Source organism: Athene noctua, chromosome 4, assembly GCF_965140245.1.
Source record: "Athene noctua chromosome 4, bAthNoc1.hap1.1, whole genome shotgun sequence".
NCBI lineage: Eukaryota > Metazoa > Chordata > Aves > Strigiformes > Strigidae > Athene > Athene noctua.
The window spans coordinates 75883743-75907926 of NC_134040.1; the positions used below are offsets into that span (position 1 = coordinate 75883743).

Here is a 24184-nt window from a genome sequence, read left to right on the forward strand (position 1 = left end):
CTTTTCTGCAAAGGTCCTTTCTAACCAACTGGCTGCAGCCCATAGCGGTGCACGGTTTACTGCATCCCCAGTGCTGGACTTGGTCCTTGCTGAGTGTCATGTCCTGTCTGCCTTTTTCTCCAGCCTGTTGAAGTCCCTCTGAACCTGGAGGGGCCTCCAGCTTGTCAGTCACTCCTCTGTTTGCTATGCATGTGCTCCATCCCATTGTCCCAGGTCATTAATAAAGACATTAAACAATACTGGCCCAAGAAGTGATCCCTAAGGATCAGCTGGACATACCTACCACAATTTGATCACACCTTTTGAATATGACAGTCCAGCCAATATTCCATGCACCTCCTCAACCACTTACCCACTCTACATCGCAGTAATTTGACTACAAGGACACTATACAACATCCACTGCTACTCCCTTGAACCCAGAGCCATTTAGTTCTTCAAAGAATATCAGTGACAAGTTTTGTCTCTACTATAGGTGTAATGATTCAGCCAAGAAGAGCTAAGGAACTCAGCAGTATTCAGGAGTAGCAGAGGGGTGTATTTATCAATAATATGTTAATGGTAGAAGTGCTATTTATTAAATTTAAATTTACTCCAGTAGCATAACACTGATACACTACCCAAGGAATGCTGAATGTAGCCCCACAGCAGTCACCAAACATCACAAAACACTAGGAATAATTCAAAATACTGTACACATGACCCAATTCATGTTATTACCCGTATGGTTCTAACGGCATTCCCCAACCATGTTAAAGCAAGCAAGACAAAAGCAACCGAAGGAGGCCTGCTGCTCTCTGCCTTCAGTTATTCTGACAATTAGCACTGTACCTGTGGTAAAACATGACTGTTCCAAGCTCTGGTCCTGCTCTTCTTTTTAAGAAAATAAAAAACAACAACAAAAACACTACATAGATTCTCTTCCCCTTCTTGCATTCTCATGTACATATTAATGATGGCATTAACCTTCTGTTTATGTTAATACTGGGCTCCATCATTATTTCTATTAGTTTGATGTTACTCTTGATAGCATTTGAAGCTGCTGATCTGGTGACCATGGCTGTCTGTGCCTGATAATAGTAGTCAGTAAAACCAACCTCCCTGTCTTGAGGGTTTTTTTCGTTCTGAAGAAAAAAAAAAAAGTGTTCAGGAATTGATTATATGAAAAAAAAAATAATCATTCAATATTAGTTTTTTAGTTTTTACAGTTCCATAACATATAATTAACTTAATTGTGAAAACAGGGAAACAAGTATACAATCATCTTAAATAGCCTGACCAAAACAATTTGGTCAAACTGAAGGGAATCAAGCAGCAGTCGATTATCGAGGCCTGTGAGCTCAATCAGCTAGCTTAAAGCTTCTCAAACTCTTCTTCCAGAGCCAAATTTCACTTTTAAAACCCATTTCTCATTTATGACTGTGCTATTTCTTGCCAAACCAGGACAAGCTATGGAAGATACTGAGTAACAGGTCCGTGGTAGTGATGGACAGTGATGAAACGGCCCTTGGGCGTCCCCAGCGCCCCCCGGGTCAGCAGCGTGGGGTAGGTGTCCCGCTCTGGCACTCCTGCTGCTCCCGCCTTACACGGACTCCTTCCCTCTACAGCTGCTGGGCGAGGTTCAGCTTCTCTTTCGCAAAAAAAACCTTAATGCAACAGGGAAAAATATTTCGGTCGTGAGCAGGTGTGAAAAAGATGCCTGTACCATTTTGTTGCCCAAACTGCGTTTTTCTGCCCCAGAAAAACCTTTTATTCACCCAGGGAGGCTTTTAGTACTAAGGCCTCGTTTGTACAAATACAAAAAATAAGACAAATCTTGCCGAAAGCCACTGCTGAGCCTGGGCGTTTACGCTTTATGCACCTGATTCTCGTGGAGGGGGAACTCAAAGACCGGCCTTAGGCCGGCACCCCCCTCCGCCCCCACGGCCGCCGCGGGCGCTGGCGCTGGATCGCGGCCCCCGGGTCCCCGCGCGGCTACCGGCGGCACTGCCCGGGGCGGGGGTAGAGGCTCTGCCGCCAGCCCAGCCCGGGGCGGGCGGCGGCGGCTGCCGGGAAGCCGCGGTGGCGCAGGGCCACGATCGCCGTCCGGAGCCCCTCGCCGCCGCTTGGCAGCGGTCGCGCTGGCAGGCAAGGCCCCGGGCAGGGGCAGGCCCCGGGCGCCGCTGGAGCCGCTGCCAGGCGGCCCCTTGGGGCAGGCGGAGCCGCCCCGCGGCCCGGGCAGCCCCGGCCATAAACGCGGGGCCGGTTCCGTGTGTTTTCCAAGAGCCTGTGTGTCTCGAGTGCCTTGCCAGCAGGCCTGCAGGATTTCACAGCTGGATTTCTTCGAAGAATTGAGATATTACACGTTTCTTAATTTTTTTTTTTTCTCCTGAAAATGTCTTGTGATGCTTTTTAACTGGTGTAATAATTCATAAAAGAGATGCTTCAGCTAGTAAAGGTGGCACCTTCTGAACTTGGGTGGCTGTAGTAGTCTTTAACAGTGCTCTGGCATGTTTCAACATCTGTTTCGTATCCTGGTTCCTAATATTTTAATATATAACCTTTAGTTCATACCAAGAATTCAACCTATCAGAGCCCCATTGTAACGGGGCCCTCACGTAACAAGAACAAAAGCAAGCCCTTTCCCTTTCATTTCTGGCTAAACAAGGGACCATCTTCATGGAAAGAATTTTGCCAAACACTAATGTCAGGCATTTCATTACTATGTATTTTTGGTATGTGGCATTAGCATTAGCGTGGTCTGATCTGCCAGAGACGTGTTCCAGTACATAGCCTTGCCCGGCAACATCCATCCCCTATGTTGTTTGTTCCTGTTACATAGTAACAGAAGTGGTGCCCATCCAACTTGGCTCAGCTTGCCAAAGTGACTCTTATTTTCATATAATTACCTGGTAAAAACAGATTAAAGATTATGTTGAGTGCTGCCTCAGTGCCTGAGATTGATGCCGTAAATTACTGTAAACTAGTTCTGGATTGCTTTTCCAGCTAGTCTAATATTCTATAGAATTAAAGTAGTACCAAATACCTGTAAACTCTTAAAGATGGTCTTCTTTGCTCTTTGGATGACAGCAAGGATCAGTGGAAATGGTGGAAATAGACACTGAAAATGCCACGAGAGCACAAACACACCTATTTGCAAAGAGTTGGCTTGGACTCTGTTATGACTCTCAGCAAAACTTTTAACATTATCTGTTTTTGTTTTGAACGGGTGTTTTGCAGAATAGCTATGCTTGCTGAAAACTAATCTTACTGTCTAGTACGTGAGAAAGCGTAAGGGCACTTTTCCTGAGTCAAACTTGAAAAGTGCTGTGCACACTTCAAGGTGAGGGTCTAAATGATCTCATTCTGCACAGAAAAGTTCAACAGTGCCATGGCTGGCTTGGCACTTCCTCGTTTCTTGAAGTAATACACAATAATGGTATTGTACATAAACCCACAAATTACTAGTTTCTGGATGAAAACCAAAACCACCCAACTTGCTCCATTACAGAGTATGTACCTTATGGACTCCTAAGCAGTATCTTTTCCTTGCATCTGACTTTCCTTTACAGGGACTCCTGAAGAGGCCTTCGCTAGAGTTTTTTCAGGGAACAGAAGCAAATTAAGATTACTTTTAACAAGTGTCAGAGCGCTGCATTTTTATTAGGTGGATAGAATTTAGCAACTGAGTAAGCATTCTTCTCTGTGCAAACTTCCCCTATAGTTAGTTCCCCACTTAGCATCTTTCCAGTAGGAACAGAAATACTGAAAGGAGTCACTGAAAAGGAATGGAAGAGGGTGAATCACCAGGGGCAAGTGTTTAATTTTCACATGTCTCATGCTTTGCTTTACAGGAATTGAGTATCAGTCACTGAGCAAGTATTCTGTTCTCAGAGAAAGACTCAATGAAAAGACTCAGAGAAGGAGCGCCGTATTGCAATGAAATTGTCAGATCACCTTTTTTGGCATGACTGGCAATTGTCACCATGCAAGGGCATGAGCGAGGCAAAAATCCATCGGGTATCCTAATGGCTTTTGGGGTGTCAGCATTCCTGCTCTGGCTAAAGAGTTGAACAGTAACATTTCAACCTGATCACAGAAATGCCTGATAGAGCATTCTAGAATTCTGCAGCATGATTTCTGGAGCTGGGTAATTGTTATAAACTGGACAGCAAGAGAAACAATGTCCTTTTCAGGGTGATACCTGTTCTGATACAGGGAACTGATGTACTTCTGGAGTCTTGCATCCACCTCCTGAATCTGAGGTTGAAGATTCAGTATCCACATCTCCAAAATATGCCTTCAGAAACCTCACAGATACTGTACAATAATATATGCCTTTCTCTGAGGCAAATAATTATTTAATATGCCCATGAGTTATGATACAGCATTGTTATGAAAAGATAAAGAGCACAGATAATTCTATTTTACAAGAGGAGATAAAAATTCTCTCAGCATTAAGGCTTTTGAGGAATATTCCTACAGAATTTTTAAAGTTACTAACTGTGCTAATAAACAGAGAATCTATAAACTGTGCATGGCTGAAAAAATTGTGTTTATGTTCACAGCAGCATAATTCCAATTCACAGCACAGGCAGTGAGGAAGAATAAAGGAAGTTTCTCACTATTTGTTTTATTTTTATCAATGTATATAGTGCACCTATCACCAAGTATTTTTAGGTACACAAACAATAGAAATTTAAAAACACATGAAATAATGCCTCCAAATAAACAAACAACAAATAATAATGAAGAAACTGTTTGTGGTTCAGGTGTGTCAAACAGATTTTAAAAGTATAAACAAAATTAAAATTAACAGCACTAAATCTATTTAGTAAGTGTTAAGCTAAAGCTATACAATCATTTCCCAGAGTGTCAGCACACTTAGTCAATTCAGCCTTATTAGCACCTTGCTACCAGTTGCTGAATGGCTCCCAATTATTATTATTATTATATACCAACACGAGGTGACAAAGATAGCGCTTTTTTTTTTAAAGTAATATGCAAAAGGCTTTTTTTCCGCCCAGCAGTTCTTCAGATAAAACGTACAATGAACAGAAAGAAGGAAAAGTACTTGTTATTCAAGTTTCTGAAGGTTAATTACTATATTATCTATACTGTAAGAAATTCTTCAGTATTGTCGGCAGCTGGAGTTGTGGGACAAGATGCAGTCTAGCTCTTCCTATGTAATTTCGGATACATAGTCGGCAGAGCTGACAAAGAGAAGGTGGTGTGGCTGCAAACAAAAAAGAAAGGTGTTTAATTATACAAATAGAAAAAGCCACTACTTTGTTTTCCAACAGTCTTGCACAATAATGCAATTTCTAAAAAGCCAAAAAAGTTCGCATTTTGCATATTTGTCCTTTTCCTCCCTTTTTCTTCATCGTCTTTTTGCCCTCAAAGATAAAAGACTGGGGCTGCTGAAACCTTATTCGGGAAATACTCAAACAAGCAAGGTCAGGTCAGCAAATAATTTGTGTGTTTAAATTAAAAATCTGCTCCCAGAAAATACCTGATGTCAACAACTGTAAAAACTGCAGGTTTTTTCAAGTTTTTATTCATAGAACAGGTGAAATACATGCTACAGCACTACAAGCTGCACTACCAATGCATCACTGCAACAAATAGCAGGCAAAATACCTCGTGATCCTGGACCACGTTTAGTGGTCTTGCTAGCTCATGATAATGCCTCTGTCACTCTACTCTCCTGCTCCTTCAAAATGAACACATTGCTGTGTTTCTCTGGGCAAAACATCCATACACGTTTCATGCCAATTAATTTTTTTTGTCTGTGGCTTTTAAAAATCCTACTAGCCTTGGTAATTTTGTGATAACCAACTGTTTTTAGAGGGGTTTTTTTACCAGCATTCAGACTACAGAGATGTTTCTGAAGGAAAACATAAATGAATGTTACTTGTCAGTTCACCTCCAAAGAGGTGCCCATGGTTATTGCAATAGTTTCTCTGCTTATTTCCCACGTTTGTCTTGTGGTTGATTTATACACTGTACATAGTCCAGTCTGAACAAACCCAGTTCCCTTTGAGATATTGTCTGTCTCTCTCTAAGGCAACGCACCTTTAAGAGTTTTAAGGGACTCCTAAATGTCAACTCTTTATTTCTCAGGTACTTACAATTCAGTAAATAAAATTTACAAAATGAAACTTATTATACTTTTTGCCCACCATCAAAGTGCTTTATATGCACTTAAAAATATATTTTTAAAAATATTGGGACAGCGGGTCAAAACTAAATATATTTTTAATCTGAAATTGAAATATTGTTTCTTTTTAACAAGCCCTGTAACAGCCAATAAAAATGCAGCTTTAATGTCTAATTATGTAAAGACTCAATAAATATAAGATGATACTTTTTCAGCTAGTATAAATTCTGATACTGCTTGGTCAGCAGGCTCTGGACTGAGACTAAATATTACTGTGTATTTTTATATTTAGAAAGGAATTTACCTGAATGCTAATATATTCATTTCATAAAGCACAATGTTAGCTTCTATAACATAGGTTGTTTGTGCTGTTGGGGGTTTTTGGGTGCGTGAGGTGGTTTTTTTAAAGAATACAAGTTATAGTTGCAAAAACACATGTAAAACTTACCTTCATGGATGAGCAGCAGTCTCTCCACTAAACTGCTTGGAGCAGCTAAATCAACAGGCCTCTCAAAATCTGTATTTTTGGCATTTATGTCTGCCCCAAATTCAAGAAGTAAGTTTACGATCTCTGTACTAGAATGCTGGGCAGCAGCATGGAGTGGAGTTTCCAAATGCTTTCCTTTCTGCACATTGGCACCTGGTGGGTAGATGCACATAAAGAGGTATAAGAAGAGATTAATTAAAACTGTCATTGACTAAAGATGATGTTATAAACCAAACAAAAACACCTCCCCTGTCCTAGAATGCCACAGTGAATTTAGCCACTTTATTAATTTTGTTGTATAAATATAGCTAATCATATCGGGGGGGGGGGGGGGGGGGGGGGGGGCTGGGGGTGTGTTAATCCATATGTGTATCCTAGGTTTTATTACATAAACACAACTAGATTTTAAAGGAATATACAAAAAGAGGAAAATAAAAAAATCAGAGTAGATCATGTGAGAATCATTGTTGCACTAATTATAAAAAAGTGTATTTTGTACATGTCTAAGAAGATTTGCGCTGCATTAAAAAATACTTAAGTCTTTAAAAAGAATCACTAAACTGAAGATTAGTATTTGTATCTTTGTAAGTACACCAACTCAAGAAGGAACCTAACTTGGACACTTTATAGTTTTTCATATGTTGAAGCTGGCAAAGGGTTTGAAATAGATTCCCATCCAAACTTTATCAATTATTTTTCTATAAAAGATGTAAAATTAGTTAAGGTGGGGTACACAGTCAAGAAAGCCAACAGGGAAAAATACCTCAAAACATTAATTCTCTCATTCCACAGAATTCTAATCACTACACTTTTGTATTAATAAGGAACTGCTAATTTATTATAAATTAAAATGTACTAAATTACTTTGCCATAATGCATTCATATTCAAGAAAAACTAGTATGGAAGAATTTTGCTGTTAGTCCCCTAAAACTGGGTTTACCCCAACAGTTTTCTAGACTATTCTCACAAAAGAAAAACCCAGGCTTCTTAAGAGAGCATTACTGACCTTGTGAGACTCAAAATTGGCTTCTGTACCAACTTTTCTCCCTGAATCAACAATTTTTCCCTTTTTAATTCTCACTTGATTAAAATAATTTAATAATATCACAGGCCTAGCAATTAGATTTGAAGTCAGAATAACTCATTGTTCTCAGTATTAACAATTTGACAGTACTTCCACAGTAACAATTTCTTGCCTATTTCATTATCTATTTGCTTTTCAATTTCTAACACATTCTCATAAACCGGTAAAATACCAAAAAATTGAGATTGCCAGAAGTAGTTATTTATATGATCAATTTACATACCATTTTCTACTTCAGGGCATGAACAAATGTAGAATATGCCTTTCTGTCACAGTTTTTAATTTATGGTAGTATTTGAATCACAAAATATGCTAATTCTACTTCTGCGGTTCCTGAACATAAGATTTATGATATAGGATAATCATACAAGAAGACTAACTTAACAAGAAATAATTTAACTGCTTAAGTTCTAAATAGCCTGCAATTAACTAGAAAAACAATTCTGGTACAATGATGGCAAGTCTGTAATTATTCATCTATACACTTTCATTCATTGTGCTGCAGGACACAAACCCCCTGTATGTCACTACCTGAAACACAGCAAATGATCCTGTAGCTATGCCAACTGTGTCCCAGGACTTGTGCCGAAACAGAGTGAGTCTCCAACATCTCTTTCCAATTGATTAAATAAATAATGTGAAATTTAGGATCAAATGGCTTTAACCTTACCTCTTCTTTCTGCACCTCAGCCTCTATGCCTCGTGAAAAGATCAATCACAACATGCTGAAGAATGAAGAAGGGTGGGACTACATTGCTAACAAAGTTCTGTTGAAAGTTCAATGGTTACTATATAAAATTCCTTTCTCAAAGCTGATACTTTAACTTTTGTTTTCCTACAGAAAATGAACATTCTCTTAGAAGTAGACCCCTGCAAGCAAGGGTTCTAGTTTCATTGACTGAGCACAGCTCACTTCAAAGCTTATTTTACAAACTATTAATGTTTTTTATTTCAGTCATGACATACCTGCATAAAGAAGCTTTCGAATACAGTGGATCTGCTGTGAAACACATGCTACATACAGAGGTGTTCCTAAATGCGGAAGATCTTGGTCAACGTCTATACCCCAGGATATCAGTACCTCCAGACATTCACTGTGACCTGTCAGTACAAAGCACAACAGAGTTTGCTTGAATTCAGTAAGCTGTCCCATAGACAAAATCGAACACATTTTTTAATGCTATTATTGAGACATTCATCAACTCCATGTTTGTTTATCAGGTAATTTGTACCTCTGCTGGCTGCTTCATGAGTCGGTGATGGAAGACAGGACTCCCACTGAGCTTTGGCCCCATACTCTAACAGGAGCTCAGCACATGCCGCACTGCCTCTCGAACATGCGTTAAATAAAGGTGTCACTCCATCAATTGTTGTAGCGTTTACCTAGAATATATAACATCTATTTACAAACAGAACTGAAAGGTAAAATTTTAAACAGAATATAGTTAGAAATTGCATTAAAATAGCAAAAAAATTACTGGTTAAAACAACTAGCTTGACTGATCAGTCCCTGTGCTAGTTACTGTCTTCCTCTCACCACACTCAGTTGAAATTAGTTCACTACTATTCTTGTTAAACTGTGTTGAATAAACAAAAATACACCTGGAATACTAAAGAGCAATTAACATCTAGGCAGTAGATAATTTTCAAAAGTCACTGCCCTTAGCTTGTTTCATTGATACATGGGATAATGGGGACCTTCTCTCTGCAGCTGTCAAGAATGCAAACTCCATATTAAATGTGAGAATTATTTCCCATTTTCTTCTGTGATTTTAATCTCCAGGTTGGAGTGGTATTTCACAGGATGGAGACAAAGCTAATAGAACAGGCTCACTGTTTTGATACCAACCTCGCCACCTCACTAGTTAATATTCCCCGTGTGAGAAAATGAGGAGAGAAACTAGGCAAGTTTGTGAGGGCTAAAAATACTAAAGAAGGAGCACAGGCATTAGGAGAGGGCTCCTTCCAGACTCTGGCCTATCCTCTTCCACACACTCCACAAACCCACCAAAACAATTAAAGGTACTAAAAAAACTCAGATAGGAAGATTAAATTTGTTATAGTTTTGTCTATAGTACCTATAGTCTTGTATCTTTAGAATCCTTGTGCTAGCTGAAGGTGAGAGGAATTGGTTTTGGGAACATCTATGTATATTTTTTTTTCTGTAATAACATAGACAGATCCTACATGGTTTTCAAAATGGAATTGTAAGGACAATAAATATTTCCATCACAGATCACAGACTTGAGAAACTATGCATCTTCAGATGATCTTCTGATGTCAGCAGAGATTGCAGTGAAAGTGGTCTGTAAAGTCCCGTTTTTGTTCTGGGATAACAGCCAGCCAGCCTGTGTCAGGAGTACAGGAAAGAGCCAGTGCCTTTTTGTACTCAGACCAAAGAATCTTAAGAGCACACAGGTGCAGTGTAACAAAAGACATTCTGCAAGTTAAAAGAGCTGTCTCCTGCAAGCCACTCAAAGAGGAAACCAGTAAAGAGAGGGACGCATTCCATATTTTAGACGAGAAATAACATAATTAACTTCAGAGAAGAAGTAAGACTGGTGACATACTGCTAGCAAATTCTCTCCAATTCATTAATATGTCTCAGTGTATGCCCATCACTCTCCTTTGCTAGCTTTCAGATGGCAGTTTATTGGAAGTAAATGAGATCAACGCAATCAATAGGGTGAGTAGAGAGAAATACTAATTTTAAAAAATAATAATTAAGGAATATATCCTTCTCAGTCAAACCAAGGTTAGCACTCGACTTCATATACAAAAAAAACACCCTTACATTTGCTCCTGCTTCGAGAAGGATTCTTGCACATCCTACATGATCTCCCAGGCAGGCTTCATGAAGTGGAGTTACTTGGTCAATTGTTAGTGTGTCTACATTGTACCCCTAAACAAGAAATCGATGACATATAAAGATCATACAAAAGCTGTTAAGAGTCCTTTCCTCATACTACTGTTCATATGGATAGTTTATAATACTCTAAATAGGCTTAAAACTCTACTTGCAATAAATAAATCTTCAGTGAGCATAAAAGGAATTACTCATCAATCAATGTATATAACAGAATAAAAGTAAGTTGTCAGCTCTTTTTTTAAAAAAAAAATTGGAAATAGGAATAGGTTATAGAGGGTATAAAGAAGATGGGAACAGACTGTTGGGATGCACAGTGAGAGGACAAAAGGCAACAGACACAAGTTGGAACGTGGTGAATTCCAATTAGTTATATGGAAAAAAATTTCACTGTGGGGACAGTGAAACCCTCAAACAGAGGTCCAGAAAGATTGGTGCATCTCCACCCTTGGTGATCTTAAAAACTCAATAAGGCTCTGAGCCTAAAGTCTCCTGTGATTCCATGATTCTCTGACTTAAGATCTGAAATATCTAAAGCCATGAATGTTAGCAAGAAAAACACTTCTTGGATTGATAAAATCATCAAGCCCTTGAAATTTTCTGCAGTAGACGTTGTTTGTTTCTGAAAAAAACTAATAATTGCAACTATTTGCTTTCATCAAATGTATTCTATGGTGTAATTTTTCAGTATTGTAATAGCTAATATGAAAATACTGTAATATTAAAATTCAGCAGTTTACAGCCTCTGCCTTTGCTATTAAAAAAATATATTTTTTTTAATCACAACTATGCAAAACCCAGAATCTTTCAGTGATTCATCCCCTCAACAAGTATCTTCCTGACTAACCCTGCTGAGCTTAAAGCAGTGGTACCACACTGTCTTATACCATGCAAGAGGGGAAGACTGATTGATACACATTTAGATACAGCTTCTGTAAAAAGTTTTTTTTGGGGGGGGGAAGTTTTAAAACATACAGACAAAATATTTTAATTAACTTATATTTTATCATATCAAAAATTATTTAAAATTTCTCTGAAAAATTCAAGTGAAAAAAGTAAAGCAAAGCATACTAAATCTGCATTAATATTCTATGCTGAGAACTTAAGTAACATTAAAAATGAAAGCAGCCTTCACCTGTGACAATAAAGTCTTTAGAGAAAGAAGACGTCCTTGACTGGCTGCCTCATGCAGAGGTGAGCGATCTGCCCAAGAACCTATATAATAACAACATTTATTGAGTAAACCATATGAATTAGAATGATTTTGGAATGCATAGAGCAAAGCAGAAAATATAATGCACAGAATGAGGTTAACTGTCCCATGAAATTAATTTTTTCTCTTTAGAGACCGTATTTCAAATTACCAGTTTCTAGAAAATAAAAACTGCTCTATTATTAACTGTAAACATCTCTACTAAATAATTATGTGGTACAGAGAACAAAATATTGATATAGTGATTTCAGTAATAATATGACTTATTTTTGCAACTGACATATAGAAATTTACAGACTTCAACAAACTGATATTTGAACTTAGACCAGATATGAACCTGCCTGAAAAAAATCCTAAAAAAGCTGATGTATGTGAAAATAAATATGGAAATACTTGTATATGATATTATTCTGCAGCTACTACACAAGTGCAAGAAGAGAAATACAGTGAGAATCACACTAAAAAAATGGCTATAGTAGAAATACAGTATTAAGTCTAAGTTCTCATTAATAATCTATTTGGGCTAAGAATAGTTAAATATGCTTAATGTAAAGTTTGGCATTTATTTTCCTTAATTTATTACCCCCCAAAAAAAGAGGAAAAAACAGAAAACAAACAACCCTGCCTTTACAGACATACATCCCCTTAACTCCCAACACAGGTCCCAGAATCATCCAGTGGCTCCTGATGAAGAACCTGCCCTTTCCTCTAGAAGACTGGGCACTGACAGGTCCCTTCCCGCCAGACAGGGTTGCAGGCATAGCTGATAGCAATTTTTTGTTTGAACTTTGCAAATCAAGTTTTGAGAGACTGTGTAAGGAAGAACCACCTTCAAAATATATTATGAATTACCAATATTTATTGCTATAAGAAAAAAATCACTGGAACTGTAAAATGCTAATACAATCATTCATGTGAGTTATATCAAACTGCCAAAAAATCCATGAAGAAATGTAGAATTAGCTAAGTATGATGAATCGGTAACAACGGCAGATGAATCTCCAGTGTGTAAACGTATCTGACTTTGTTGCAATGGACTAGGACTGCCTGCAAAGCCAGTGGCTGCATTTTAGTGACAAGGCAATGAATTTTAAACAAGAAGGCTCAGTCACTGGCAATCATCAGTCTAAGCTCTAAGATAACCACTGACTAGGAACAGACTCTGTTCCTGTTCCCTGTTGGACCCCTTCTGCCCACTAGCCTGTTTCAGAAAGCACACTTTTGGTTACAATAAATAACCCCCTCAAATCACATCAAGAATAACCAAATAGATTAAGACTGCTCAACCTGAAAAGAAATGAGGGCATACTTAAAAACATACAAAATTGTGCACAATATGGAAAGTTAGATAAAACCTCAGTTTTCCTAGAGGTGTTAGTGCATGAAACCAAAACTGACTCATATGTAAAACCATATCTTCTCACAGAACATATAACTATACTGTGGAACTCTGCACTACTGGATGCTATTCAGATCAAAAACTTAGCAAAACAAAAACACAGACGAGTATTTAAATTATCATAAGACTATATAAAGCTGATAACAGAAGTTAAAATATACAGGAGATTAAAGCTTTGTAAACCTGATCTTAAAAATGCATAGAGATTTCTATAATGTCAGAGTATCCAGTATCTGTAAAGCTCCTTGTACTCTTTCATCTATGGAAGTAGATGGACCATAGTCAAGATCCAGCTTCCAACACTCTTTCAGAATTATTTGCAATAAGCTCTGATCATCTGTGTTTGCATGTGTATGTGCATGCGCACACATCGTTCCCTATACTTTTTCCTCTAGGTTTACTAAATGTAATATTTTGCAATTCTTATTGTTGGTCAGAATAACAGCTAAAAAAAACCAAACACAAAATGATTGGGATTTTACGGGGCATTATACTACAAAACCTGAGCTCAGAAATCTTAAAGTGACCTGATTTTGACAAAACATCAGTATTTTCTCTGTCATCCCAATAAGCTCAGATATATTTATCCTATTGTAGGTTGGATGTGTTTAATCGCTATGAGAATTTTGACCAGTATTTTCCTTTTGTGGTAGTATGGGAACCAGCACTTGAGTCATTCTAAATTCAAACTGATTAGATCCATAAAGTTCTCCTGCTGACAGCTGCAAAAAATAATTAAAACCTGTATTTAGAGACTGATTTTGAAATTTTGTCCCCCTGCCTCTACAGATAACATCTCTCTCTTGACAGTTTATCCTACTCCTAAAATAACAGGGAAAAAAAAAAAAAAAGACGACACTTAACTATTATATAGAAAAACGTCTAATGAAATTGTAAGCATAATGAAGTTTTTATGCCTGTTAAATACACTCACACTTTGGACATTTTTTAGCTGTGTATATCTCCAAACAGAACAAAGCTGCAGGTAGGATGTGAAAGCAACATTTTTTTCCACCTATCTTTCACCTCCTTCTCTCTTGGATTGCTCAGAAGAATGTCTGTTAATGCCATTACTCCAGTGACATTTGAGAATCAAATAACACCCATTGTGAGCTCTGTTTTGCACGTAGACCCACCTTATATCCCTATGTTCCTGTAGAGACATCCAGCAGCTAGCTGTTTCTGCTAAATCCATCAAATACAAAATGCTTATCATCTCTACTAGAAATAAAATCTATAAGCAAAATGCTGCAGAAATATTTTGTGCAAACCAGGTTTGGAAAAAATCCTTTCATATTCCAACAGATTTATCAGCAAACATAGTAATTAATCATTAAATACCACAGGGACAAAAATATGTTCAAAATAAATATGTATCATAAATAAACATCAAAGGTGTTTTAACATGAATTCTTTGTCTAGATTACTACCTTCTGCTAATCCACAAACTTGCTATGTGTCTCACCTGGAAAGCATTAACAAGTATATAAGCAAGGACATTTTTTCATTCATAGCTAATACTGCTGTTACAGACAACACACACAGAGTCTATTCCAAAACTGTTAATGCATTAATTCCCTACTGAAGTTGTCTCTGACAGATGCTGTATACCAAGTACCTCCAACTATAATTAGAAGCCACGTTAGTTCCAAGTTCTCTGGTGTATAGTTTACCAGGAAGGGCAGCCTACATTGCTTTGTAAACACTGACAAGAGAGAATGAACATATTCACTGTATTAACAGGAAATGTTAAAAAAAAAAATTTTCAAAGTATCATACAATACCTAAATCTCCATCACCCCATGGCACTTCCAGCCAATTGCAATTATAAATCCTACTCATTGCTTTCAATCTGGAAAATAAAAAAAAAAAAAAATTTAAAAAATCTGTTCTTGCTAGTTGGGCCTGTTCTTAATACACCCCAGCTATGCTTGGAAGGAGATCAGCAGTTCACTGTAATATGAACTTTCAGCCTTCAGTAAACACAGCGTTAAAGATATGAGAATATACAAGTTGACAGTTTCTTTTCTTACGCTAAAGGACTGTGGCCCTTTTTGTTAATTTTTCACGTTTCTGAACATGACAGTATCTGTTCATTTGCCTTCCAAGACAGATTAACTGGAATTTCAACACAAGAGAAACTCACAGTGAAATCAAGAGAACCTTTTGCTGAATAAGAACTACAGGACAAACTCCTTTTTTAACCTCATACAATGAGACACACAGTTTTGTATCCTCAAAAATCAGTATTAGTACATAGATTTTTAAGGGAAGCACTGCCAAATGTTCATGTATTATTTTACAACTTATACTTAGAAAAGAAATAAGCAAAGATATTCTGAACATGTTTCAAATGCTATTTGATCAGTATGCTGAACTGTGTTTTTCTTTTAGCAGTTCACTACTGCCTCAATTATCTTCTGAACAATTCTTTGGTTGTTAAATTGGAGTATTGATAACTATTCTCAGCAATGAAAAATCCCCCAACATGGGGATTTGCAGTTCTGACTTTGATCAATTTCTAAGTCATTAATGTTATTTTCATCATGTTTTCCTACCGCCTTCACTCCTTTACATCCACCTGCAATTACCTGTAAGCCATTGCTGCAGTTATGATCACAGCAGAAAATACTAAATAAAAATATTTTCACAAAGGTCATTAACTCCAGTCACCCCATCCTTTTGTTTTTATTTCTAAAAACTTGTGTAGTCTTAAAAAAAAAACAACTAACCAACCAACCAAACAAAAAAACCCCAAAAGATAGTATGAAAAGTACATTAAAAAGTTGGATATTCAAAACAAGGAGTACTGGAAATGAATGAAAATCTCACTGGCTTCTCTGGGAGAAGATTTATACCAGAGCTCAGCACTTTAGAAAAATACTGCTCGAAGGGTAAATAGGTGGTGTCCCAGTCATCAGAAGAAGCAGTATCATCAGAGGAGAACTGAAAACAGAAGCCTGCCACAATTCATTACTGGGAGATGAGAAACACAGACTGCTGGAAAGTGTTATAGCTAATATTTATTGCTGAAAAACTATCAAATGCTATGTATTAAGCTCATCACTGTTACCTTTTACTTCTTAAGATGCATTTTGAGTGTTTCCGTTTGTGTCAACTGAAGCAACACACAGGATCAATAACTGTAACAGAAAAACTCTGTAACATTATAGCCCCAAGATCGAGGGACACACTTCACTCCAGTGACATTTCCTATATGTAATTAAGTTCTAACAGATTTTTACTGTGGCACTACAAAATCACCCATTTGTCTAAAGCTTTTGCAGGATAAAGAAGGGTGATGTTCAAAACTGTTGGAAAAGAATCTTAAGTCAGGGATTTAAAAGTTAAGAAGTGCATCTGTGGTGCTTAACCACTATGATTAGATATGACCAGCAAAACAGAAGCCACTTCTTCTCAACAAATGAAATTACAACAATCACACTGAAGATCCCGAAGAATCAGAATTTAGGTTAGAGATGATTTAAAATATGTCTGAGAAGATGCAGTTCAAGTGGCATTTAAAACTTTAATTTCAACATTTCAAATAATCTTTGTTTGAAATTTAAAATTATATGACAATATATAAATATAAACACATACATATATAAACTTGTGCATACAAAAAATGAAACCTTGATTGGTTCAAAACAATATCCTGTGCAATGTTTATCATCATATAGACTTTCAAAATTTGGGGATTTCATTCCAAATGCAAATGCCAATGATTTCCTACTCTTGAAAACCATACACACCAAGTGTATTCTCCCACACAGTTCTGTTTATGATGCAACTACATGATCGCACATTAGATTTGCTATTCCAGTGCTGTATTTAAATTATTTTGTATCTCCATATCTAGTAGGATGCTCTTTAAGACATGCTATCCAAACTATAAACTAGCAATAAATAACATTTTAATTTTATATTGCCTTTTTCATGGTATTCTCCCAATAACAAAAGAATACTTCAAAAACCCTGCTGAATCTATCCTCATAACATCATCCATTCATACAGTTTCATAACTCAGGAACCAAAAACCAGAATTTTAATGCTTAAATTGTAAAACCAATCTAATAACTTATTTTTTCCAGAGGACTTAAGCATTAGAGTGTACACTGAAAGCATAGTTTAATTATGGTTATGAGAGCTTTGAGCTTCTGAAATTTCAGCCTTAGATAATAATAACCATGATCAGTAAAGAAACTTTCAGGTTAGATGATTGGTCTTAAAACACACACGTGCCACAGCAAAGACAAGAATAGAATTTGCTTTTAGGGACATCAGAAGGTTAACCCTTTTTTCCTACCATTCACTACAGGCTCTCTAACCTTTGCAACATACAGGAAAACATAGGCTGTATGTTTTCTGAGTATAAAACTAATGCATTCTCATAACATCACCCATCTTGCACACCAAAGGAAGCAGGAGCTTTGGGGAAAAGTACAGTGTGGGACTGTGTTGTCACATACCGAGTTATAATGCATTAGAGGATCAAATCAGCATGGCACAGGCAACATTACTTCGAACAATTCCTAGATTTTGAGTGCTTTGGCATTGCAATTTAACATACTTTTCACACAGAAACATGAGCCACTAAACTGTACTAAAAATCCTAAAAAACCACAACAGTGACATCCAAACATAACTTGCTTGCTTCCCCACAGAAACAACATTATGCTACGTGAAGGCAATGGCAATGATGATGGCAGCGGCAGCAGCAGTTGTTGCTGCTGGCTCTGTGCCGGGCCTTGCACACGCAGGAACAAGTGTGTCAGGCCCCTTCTCCCGTCACATGAAAGCACAGAAACAACTCCCCTGTCCATTGCTCATGCAGTTTGTTTTTTCCATCTTCTTGAAGGATAAACGACTTGCTATTTTTCTAGCTGAAAGTAGCTTGCAAACTCTGTGTGTCATAGCTAGAGCAGCCAGGCATAAATTCCCATCCAACTCTACATTCAGTAATCCGTTAGACCCACATCAGATTTAATGAAAGAATGTGGAGCAGCAGGTAGTACTCTTAGTCTGTTATTATTTCCTTGGACAAATCACTAAAAGTAAGGGGTTTTCAGCAGCCTTCTCGACTAGAAGGTGACAGAGAAGGCATACAGACATTCTGACCTGAGTTCAGACTCTGGAGAACTTCTGCGTGGAGTAATCTTCCTCCTCAAATGCGGTCTGTCTTACTCCAGACTGCAAGCAATTTTCCCCAAGATGTGCTCAGAATTCTCAGTGTTTTCCCAGCCTGCCAGAGAGTGAATGCAGCATGTGGCCTAATCCCTTAGCCTTAAAAGCAGTACCCAGCTGGGCAGCAAAGCTGGGCCTAGTGTGCTGATTTTTGCCACGTCCAGGAGATTTTGGTAAAATAGTCTGGCTGTGGACCTTCAACCAGTAGGCCAAAGGCCTTTTCCTAGCCTGACTCTATCCTTTTGACCTTCTATCAAGTCTTATAATGACATATTCTACCTCCCACATCACTTTTAGTCCATTTTCCAATCTGCATATTTAATTACATACCACATTGCAGTATGACTTTCTCTTCCTTTGCTCTGCAAGGGTACCTGAAGAACACAGTTTGGTTTGGATACCCCCATGGTTGGGAATAGAGAGGGAATAAAAGAGCCTCCTTCAGATTTGATATTAGATATACCTGTTATTCAAGTGAAGTGTAACAACCAGAAGCCTCAACTGCAACAGAAGTCTCTCGGTACTTCACGATGTCCATCAGAAAAAATATACACCCAGTTTGACAGTCACAAAGGGGCTGTAAGTAACTGCACTGTGTTAAGATGGATTCTTCAGCAAATTTTACTTTACTGTGTTTTTGAAAATGTTCAAAACTTGACTAGCTGTGGCTATTTCTTTATAAGAACGGCACAAGAGCCTACCCCTGAACCATGTCAAGGAGTGGCTTGTGCTAATACAGATAAACCATAAAATTTATTTTCAGTTGGAGGCAGAATGTCCTAGTTTTTCTGGAACTACTATCTGAAATCTTCATAAATAAAAGCTACTATATATCAGGAAATTTTAGCCCAAACAGTAAACAATATGAGGGCAAAACATATGCTGCATTTTAAAACTGATGAATAAATATTACCTTAGAGTGCCACTGCATTCAAACAGTTACTTGAGAAGCTATGGTAACTGTTGCTTAAATTCTTGAATATTGCTTAATTCTAAAACTGGCAGTACTGGAAATTAGCAAAGGTATTTTAAGAATAACTGATTCCTATAAGATTTAGCTACATTTTACATGGTAAATTCATAATTATTTTTATGCACAATATATCAAATCTCTCTTTCCTGTCTCTTCCTTTCCTTGACTATTGTAACATCTCCAGTTTTTAATCTGATATCATATTACCAAAAATTTAAAGTTTGATTTCCTTATTTTCTTTTTTGTTTCACTCTAAGCCTTATGATATGGTCAATATTAACTGGAATTATGATCACTCTCTTAAAAAATCCCTATTAGATTCTCACAATTACTCAAAGCTCCCTTTTACACACTTGTATTATTAAAAAATTAGGAAAATATGGCACAGACAATAGCAGTCCTAAACATTTCTTTCATAACAGTTTGTTTCTATTGCTGAAAATGTCAGTGTCCAGCAACTTAAATACCTCCTAAGTATTTCTCTATGCAAACCCTTACATCTTTGTCTTTAGTATCTTAGTACAGGACAATAATTGTCACCTGTAGTTCTTCCATTGCTTCCTACTTCAGCTACCTATAAACTTCTCTTTACACATAAAGTTATATGTAAAGTTTACTCCTCCCCCTCCTTTCATTCCCCTGTTCCCTGTTGTAAACAATTACCCTTCAGTATCCAGTTACCTTGTGACAGGACAGCAAAAGTCAGGGTAAGTCAAGCCTTAAACACTTGCTAAAACAAATAGGGCAGATAAACAAGAAAATTTATTTTAGATCAGCTGATAAAAGCACAGAAAGAACAAAAATAGCTTCAACACCCTCGTATTAACACATGCAAGACAATAAAGTGCTGCTAACATAAGCATGCATTTATATTACACCTATAAAAAACCCAAAAAGAACAGTTTCGAGCTAGAACATCATAAATTGGGTCAGCTTAGCATATTTCAGTACATGGTTTCTGAAATGGCTGCTATACTAACCTTGGCTGGTCAGAATACCCCAGCTAGCTTTTCGTTTCGCAGGACACTCCCCTATACTTTCTAGGCGTCTTTTGGGGAGACTCTGGCTCCTCTGAACAGCAGTGTTTGTTGCCATTATTTGTTTCTTGAGGAAAGCCTGTCTGTCATTGGTGCAGGTACTCTGGTCTGACGAACATCCACAAATGGATTTCTACTACCTTTTTTCCTCCCTTTGCTTTTTCACAAAGGATCTTGCTGTACTTACTGTAGAATGGCTACAACACTGAAATCCATTCAGTAACATTTACTAGCTTGGACTAGTGAGTACATAGTGGGGGAAGGGAGGGACTGCTCTAGCATTTTCTATTTTTAAAACAGAGAAAGAATCAGCTTAGCTGCAGCATGAGTCTTAACTATTTACATGATTTAAATGGAAAGAAGGTGTTAATTTTTTAATCATTTAACCAAAAAAGAAACAGATTCTTAAAGCATAAGTATTCAGTGCTTTTTTGCTTGAACAACAAGCAATCTGAAACAGAAAAACTAAAACTGTTTTATCAGAACGGCAATTGTTTTAATAATAGAAACAATAATTATTACATGTAACTTGCAGTTAAGAGAGATTTTGGAATTCAGAAGAATCCATGAAACTATGAAGTAGTTCTGGTTCCTCGTGATTTTTTTTTTTTTTTTTTTTTTTTAATAGGGGACAAGGTATCCTACAGATGTCAACTAGAAACTACATCCTGAATAAATAGAAATATGGTTTGACTACAAAAAAAAAAAAAAATTCACTGTTATTTCCGAAGTCTGATCGCATTATGAAAGTAAGACTGTAATCTTGTCAGAAGAAGCACAAGTCAATATTTTTCAAAAATAGTAACAAATACAAGGGCAGCCAACTAGTAGTAGAATTTTTTTGTTTGTTACTATGTACCATGCTGATACTATACAGAAATCTGCAGTGAGAAGCAATCCATGATAAAATTCCAGCATGGGTAAAGGACTGTGCTTTCTCTGTACTAATAACATGTGAAGAAACTGCCTTTACCTCCCCAACCACTTCCTTCTGGCACTTCATTACTATCCTCTCCTATGATATAAAAACTAGCCATTTTGTAAACTTTTTAAAAGGAAATTAACATTAGTGGGTTTCATTAATACTACTCCTTTCAAGTACCTGACAAAAATTAATCCCTATGATGTTGAAATAATACACAAGTATTTAATGACATTTTCTATATCCCTCTTGGTTTTCTTTAAGAGAAAATCAGAGGCAAGATTATAGTTATGTAGGGTAAGGGGAAGAAGGAGCAGCTGCAAATTTCACCTTGAAATTGCAGAACATGAGAACTGCCCTACTGGAATGCCATTACACTCTTTACAGAACAGAAGCAAGTAGGCTACAGCTATTCTCACAAGGGAGAACAAAACTGCACTTTCCCAGACGTTATGCTGCTTTCTGAAATCCATTTTCCTCAGGTTTTATCTAGCTGAATGAACCAGAATATCTCACAGACTGAAAGAATCACTTCTACACATTCAGCAATCAGATTCTGCAAATAAGTCTTGAACAGAGCTTTTGCAAAAAGGCTCATTATGAAAGGGCACATTAGAAATATATCCCTTTAATACTAGAATTACTTATTTACTTGAAGAAAACACTACAATTTAACAAGTACTTGATTAACAGGAGTAAGGATGTGTATACATGTGTCTGTGTCAGGAAGATACCAGCACTTTCTCCAGGCGAGAAATAACAGATGACAATTTCTGTACTTGCCATGGCTCTGAGGCTCATCTCAGTTTTACAATCCCTTTCCATTTGGAATGGAAACCCAGAACATTCAGGAGAAGGTGGTAAGGATCAGGATCAAGCAAAGTATCTGGCACTGCAGAGCAGGGATTGACAGTGGGCTAGGAAGACAAGACCCACATGTTTTTGTAGGAGTTTTGTGGGTGAGGCTGTCAGCTGAGAATGAAGTTGGGTCCTTCCAGAGGAGTGCTACAAATCTGGAAGTAGTTCATACAACTTGCTTTCCACAAATATTCCAGCCCCCATTCTCTCTTACTAGTCTCAGTGGTGTGACTTGCAGGAGCAAGGCAACCAGCAGATACACGGACAGCTGCCATGGCTTCAAAGAAAAAGACCTCCAGGGAGTCAGTAGTGATAAAGGGAACTAACACTTAAGGGCGAACGGGATAGCAATTATTTAGCTGAAACAACACATTTTAAGTCAATGTGTAAGGAGGTCTGTTACAGGCAAGTTCCTGATAAGACCAAAGACTTGCTGCCCAAAGAAACTTAAACCGGCTGAAGTGGCTTTGTGGTTTGGAGGGTCCAGGGGGCATGCGCAAGAGACAAAGGTGAAAAGCTCAACAGCGAGGTAGAGGAGTTACTTCATCTCTGAGACCCTGGCCCACGACCACCACGACTGCGCAGACACAACTAGGAAGAGACCAGGGCGGAGCATATGGAAATGGCTTCTTAGAACTCATTATAATAAAACCTGCCTTTTCGTGAAAAGATTATGAATATGTATAGGTGGTTTTGAAACTATCATGAATATGTAACACTTCGTTGTATAAAGCCAAGACAAATTACCACGGTAGGTGTGCATGTTTGTGGTGGAGAGATCAGATCCCCCATGTGCCTCAGCACTGAATAAACATACCTACTTTACAACCTTATAGGTTGTTGATCGTGATTCTGCAAGTCGATAGCACCTGCTCGCTCTCATCCAGAGAACTGCATAGGAAGCAATGAGCTACCAAGGGAGTTAGACTACCCCAAAATCTGCCACCATCAAGGCAAGAGTATGAGGAAAAGTACCTCTATTCTATAGACACTTGCCACTCATTATTATGAAGTTACTTTGAATACTTTGTTGGACATCAGAATGAAATGTATACAAATATGAGTTATCTTTTTTCATGCTTTAAAGGTGAAGCATATTCCACTCAGTACTCTAGAAGCAGCTTTTCACTAAATTCTGCTAGGCATAACCATTTATTCTCTGGGCAAAAGTCATTAAAAAGTCCAAATAAAACAGTAAAAGTTGGTGTTTTTTTTTTTTTTAAAAAAAAAGAAGAAGAAAGCTAGAACAACATCAGAAAAGAACTGAAAATGTATTAAAAATATACTTGAGGTGTTGATATAAAAAGGCAATGAACATTCAGTTAAAACTGTGGAGTAAGACTGAAGAACTCACTAATTCACTTCCACCTCTGACTTGGAATTGCTATGGGATCTTCCTCAAGTCAGCCATTCATGCACTGGCTTACAAAATAAGAATCAGTATCTCTCAACTTTATTAGGTAATAGAACTATTAATATTTGAAACTACTTAGGGCTTGGTACTCAGATTCTGTTGTTCAGATTTTCTCTACAGAAGAAACTCAAACACTTCCAAAATCTGCCAGAAAACCCGCAACAGAAATCTAAGTAGATATCGAAGCATGTAGAAAATACAGTAGAGACCATTACCTTCCCTGCCTTGGCACACAAGCAATTAGCGACAGTATTTAGATTACAGTTATTCATGGAAGCAATGCAGCTACCTGCAAAAAGCAGCCAGAGGAAGGGGCAGACACTACAGTCTGAGAATAAGGAAACTGTAAGATTTTGGAATTCTGACTTAATTTAGCATAAAAGCTTTAAATAAACCACTACACTGCATTTCACTAATAATTAGTTCTATTAAACTTTTATAACCCAGGGGAAAAACTGTTAAAGGAAACTTTCAAGTGATTTTCTTCACAATCATCTTTATCCAGATTTTCATAAAAAGAAGTATGAGTAAAGTCTCAACATTTCTATGTCAGCAAATAGGTCTGAGTTTACAGCAGCGGCAGCAGTTCTTAAGAGGTGGGAATG

General features: G+C 37.5%; 1 protein-coding gene across 8 annotated transcripts in view; it reads right to left on the minus strand.

Annotated features, from left to right (window-relative positions):
- Positions 1–4503: 4503 nt before the first annotated feature.
- The window catches only part of ASB5 (ankyrin repeat and SOCS box containing 5), a 41025-nt gene continuing 21344 nt past the window's right edge, over positions 4504–24184 (minus strand). For 4 of the 8 annotated variants that reach the window (XM_074904082.1, XM_074904085.1, XM_074904084.1 and 1 more), the window contains 6 exons: positions 11712–11791; positions 10505–10612; positions 8943–9093; positions 8677–8811; positions 6587–6778; positions 4504–5214 (listed from right to left, as the gene is read on the minus strand). In XM_074904082.1, coding sequence (XP_074760183.1) covers positions 5087–5214; positions 6587–6778; positions 8677–8811; positions 8943–9093; positions 10505–10612; positions 11712–11791 — 794 coding nt within the window. In that variant the 3' untranslated portion in view covers positions 4504–5086. Of the gene's footprint in view, positions 5215–6586; positions 6779–8676; positions 8812–8942; positions 9094–10504; positions 10613–11711; positions 11792–14972; positions 15041–18309; positions 18352–20328; positions 20599–24184 lie in introns of those variants that run through there. The other 4 variants (XM_074904088.1, XM_074904087.1, XM_074904089.1 and 1 more) reach the window with 4 other exon arrangements.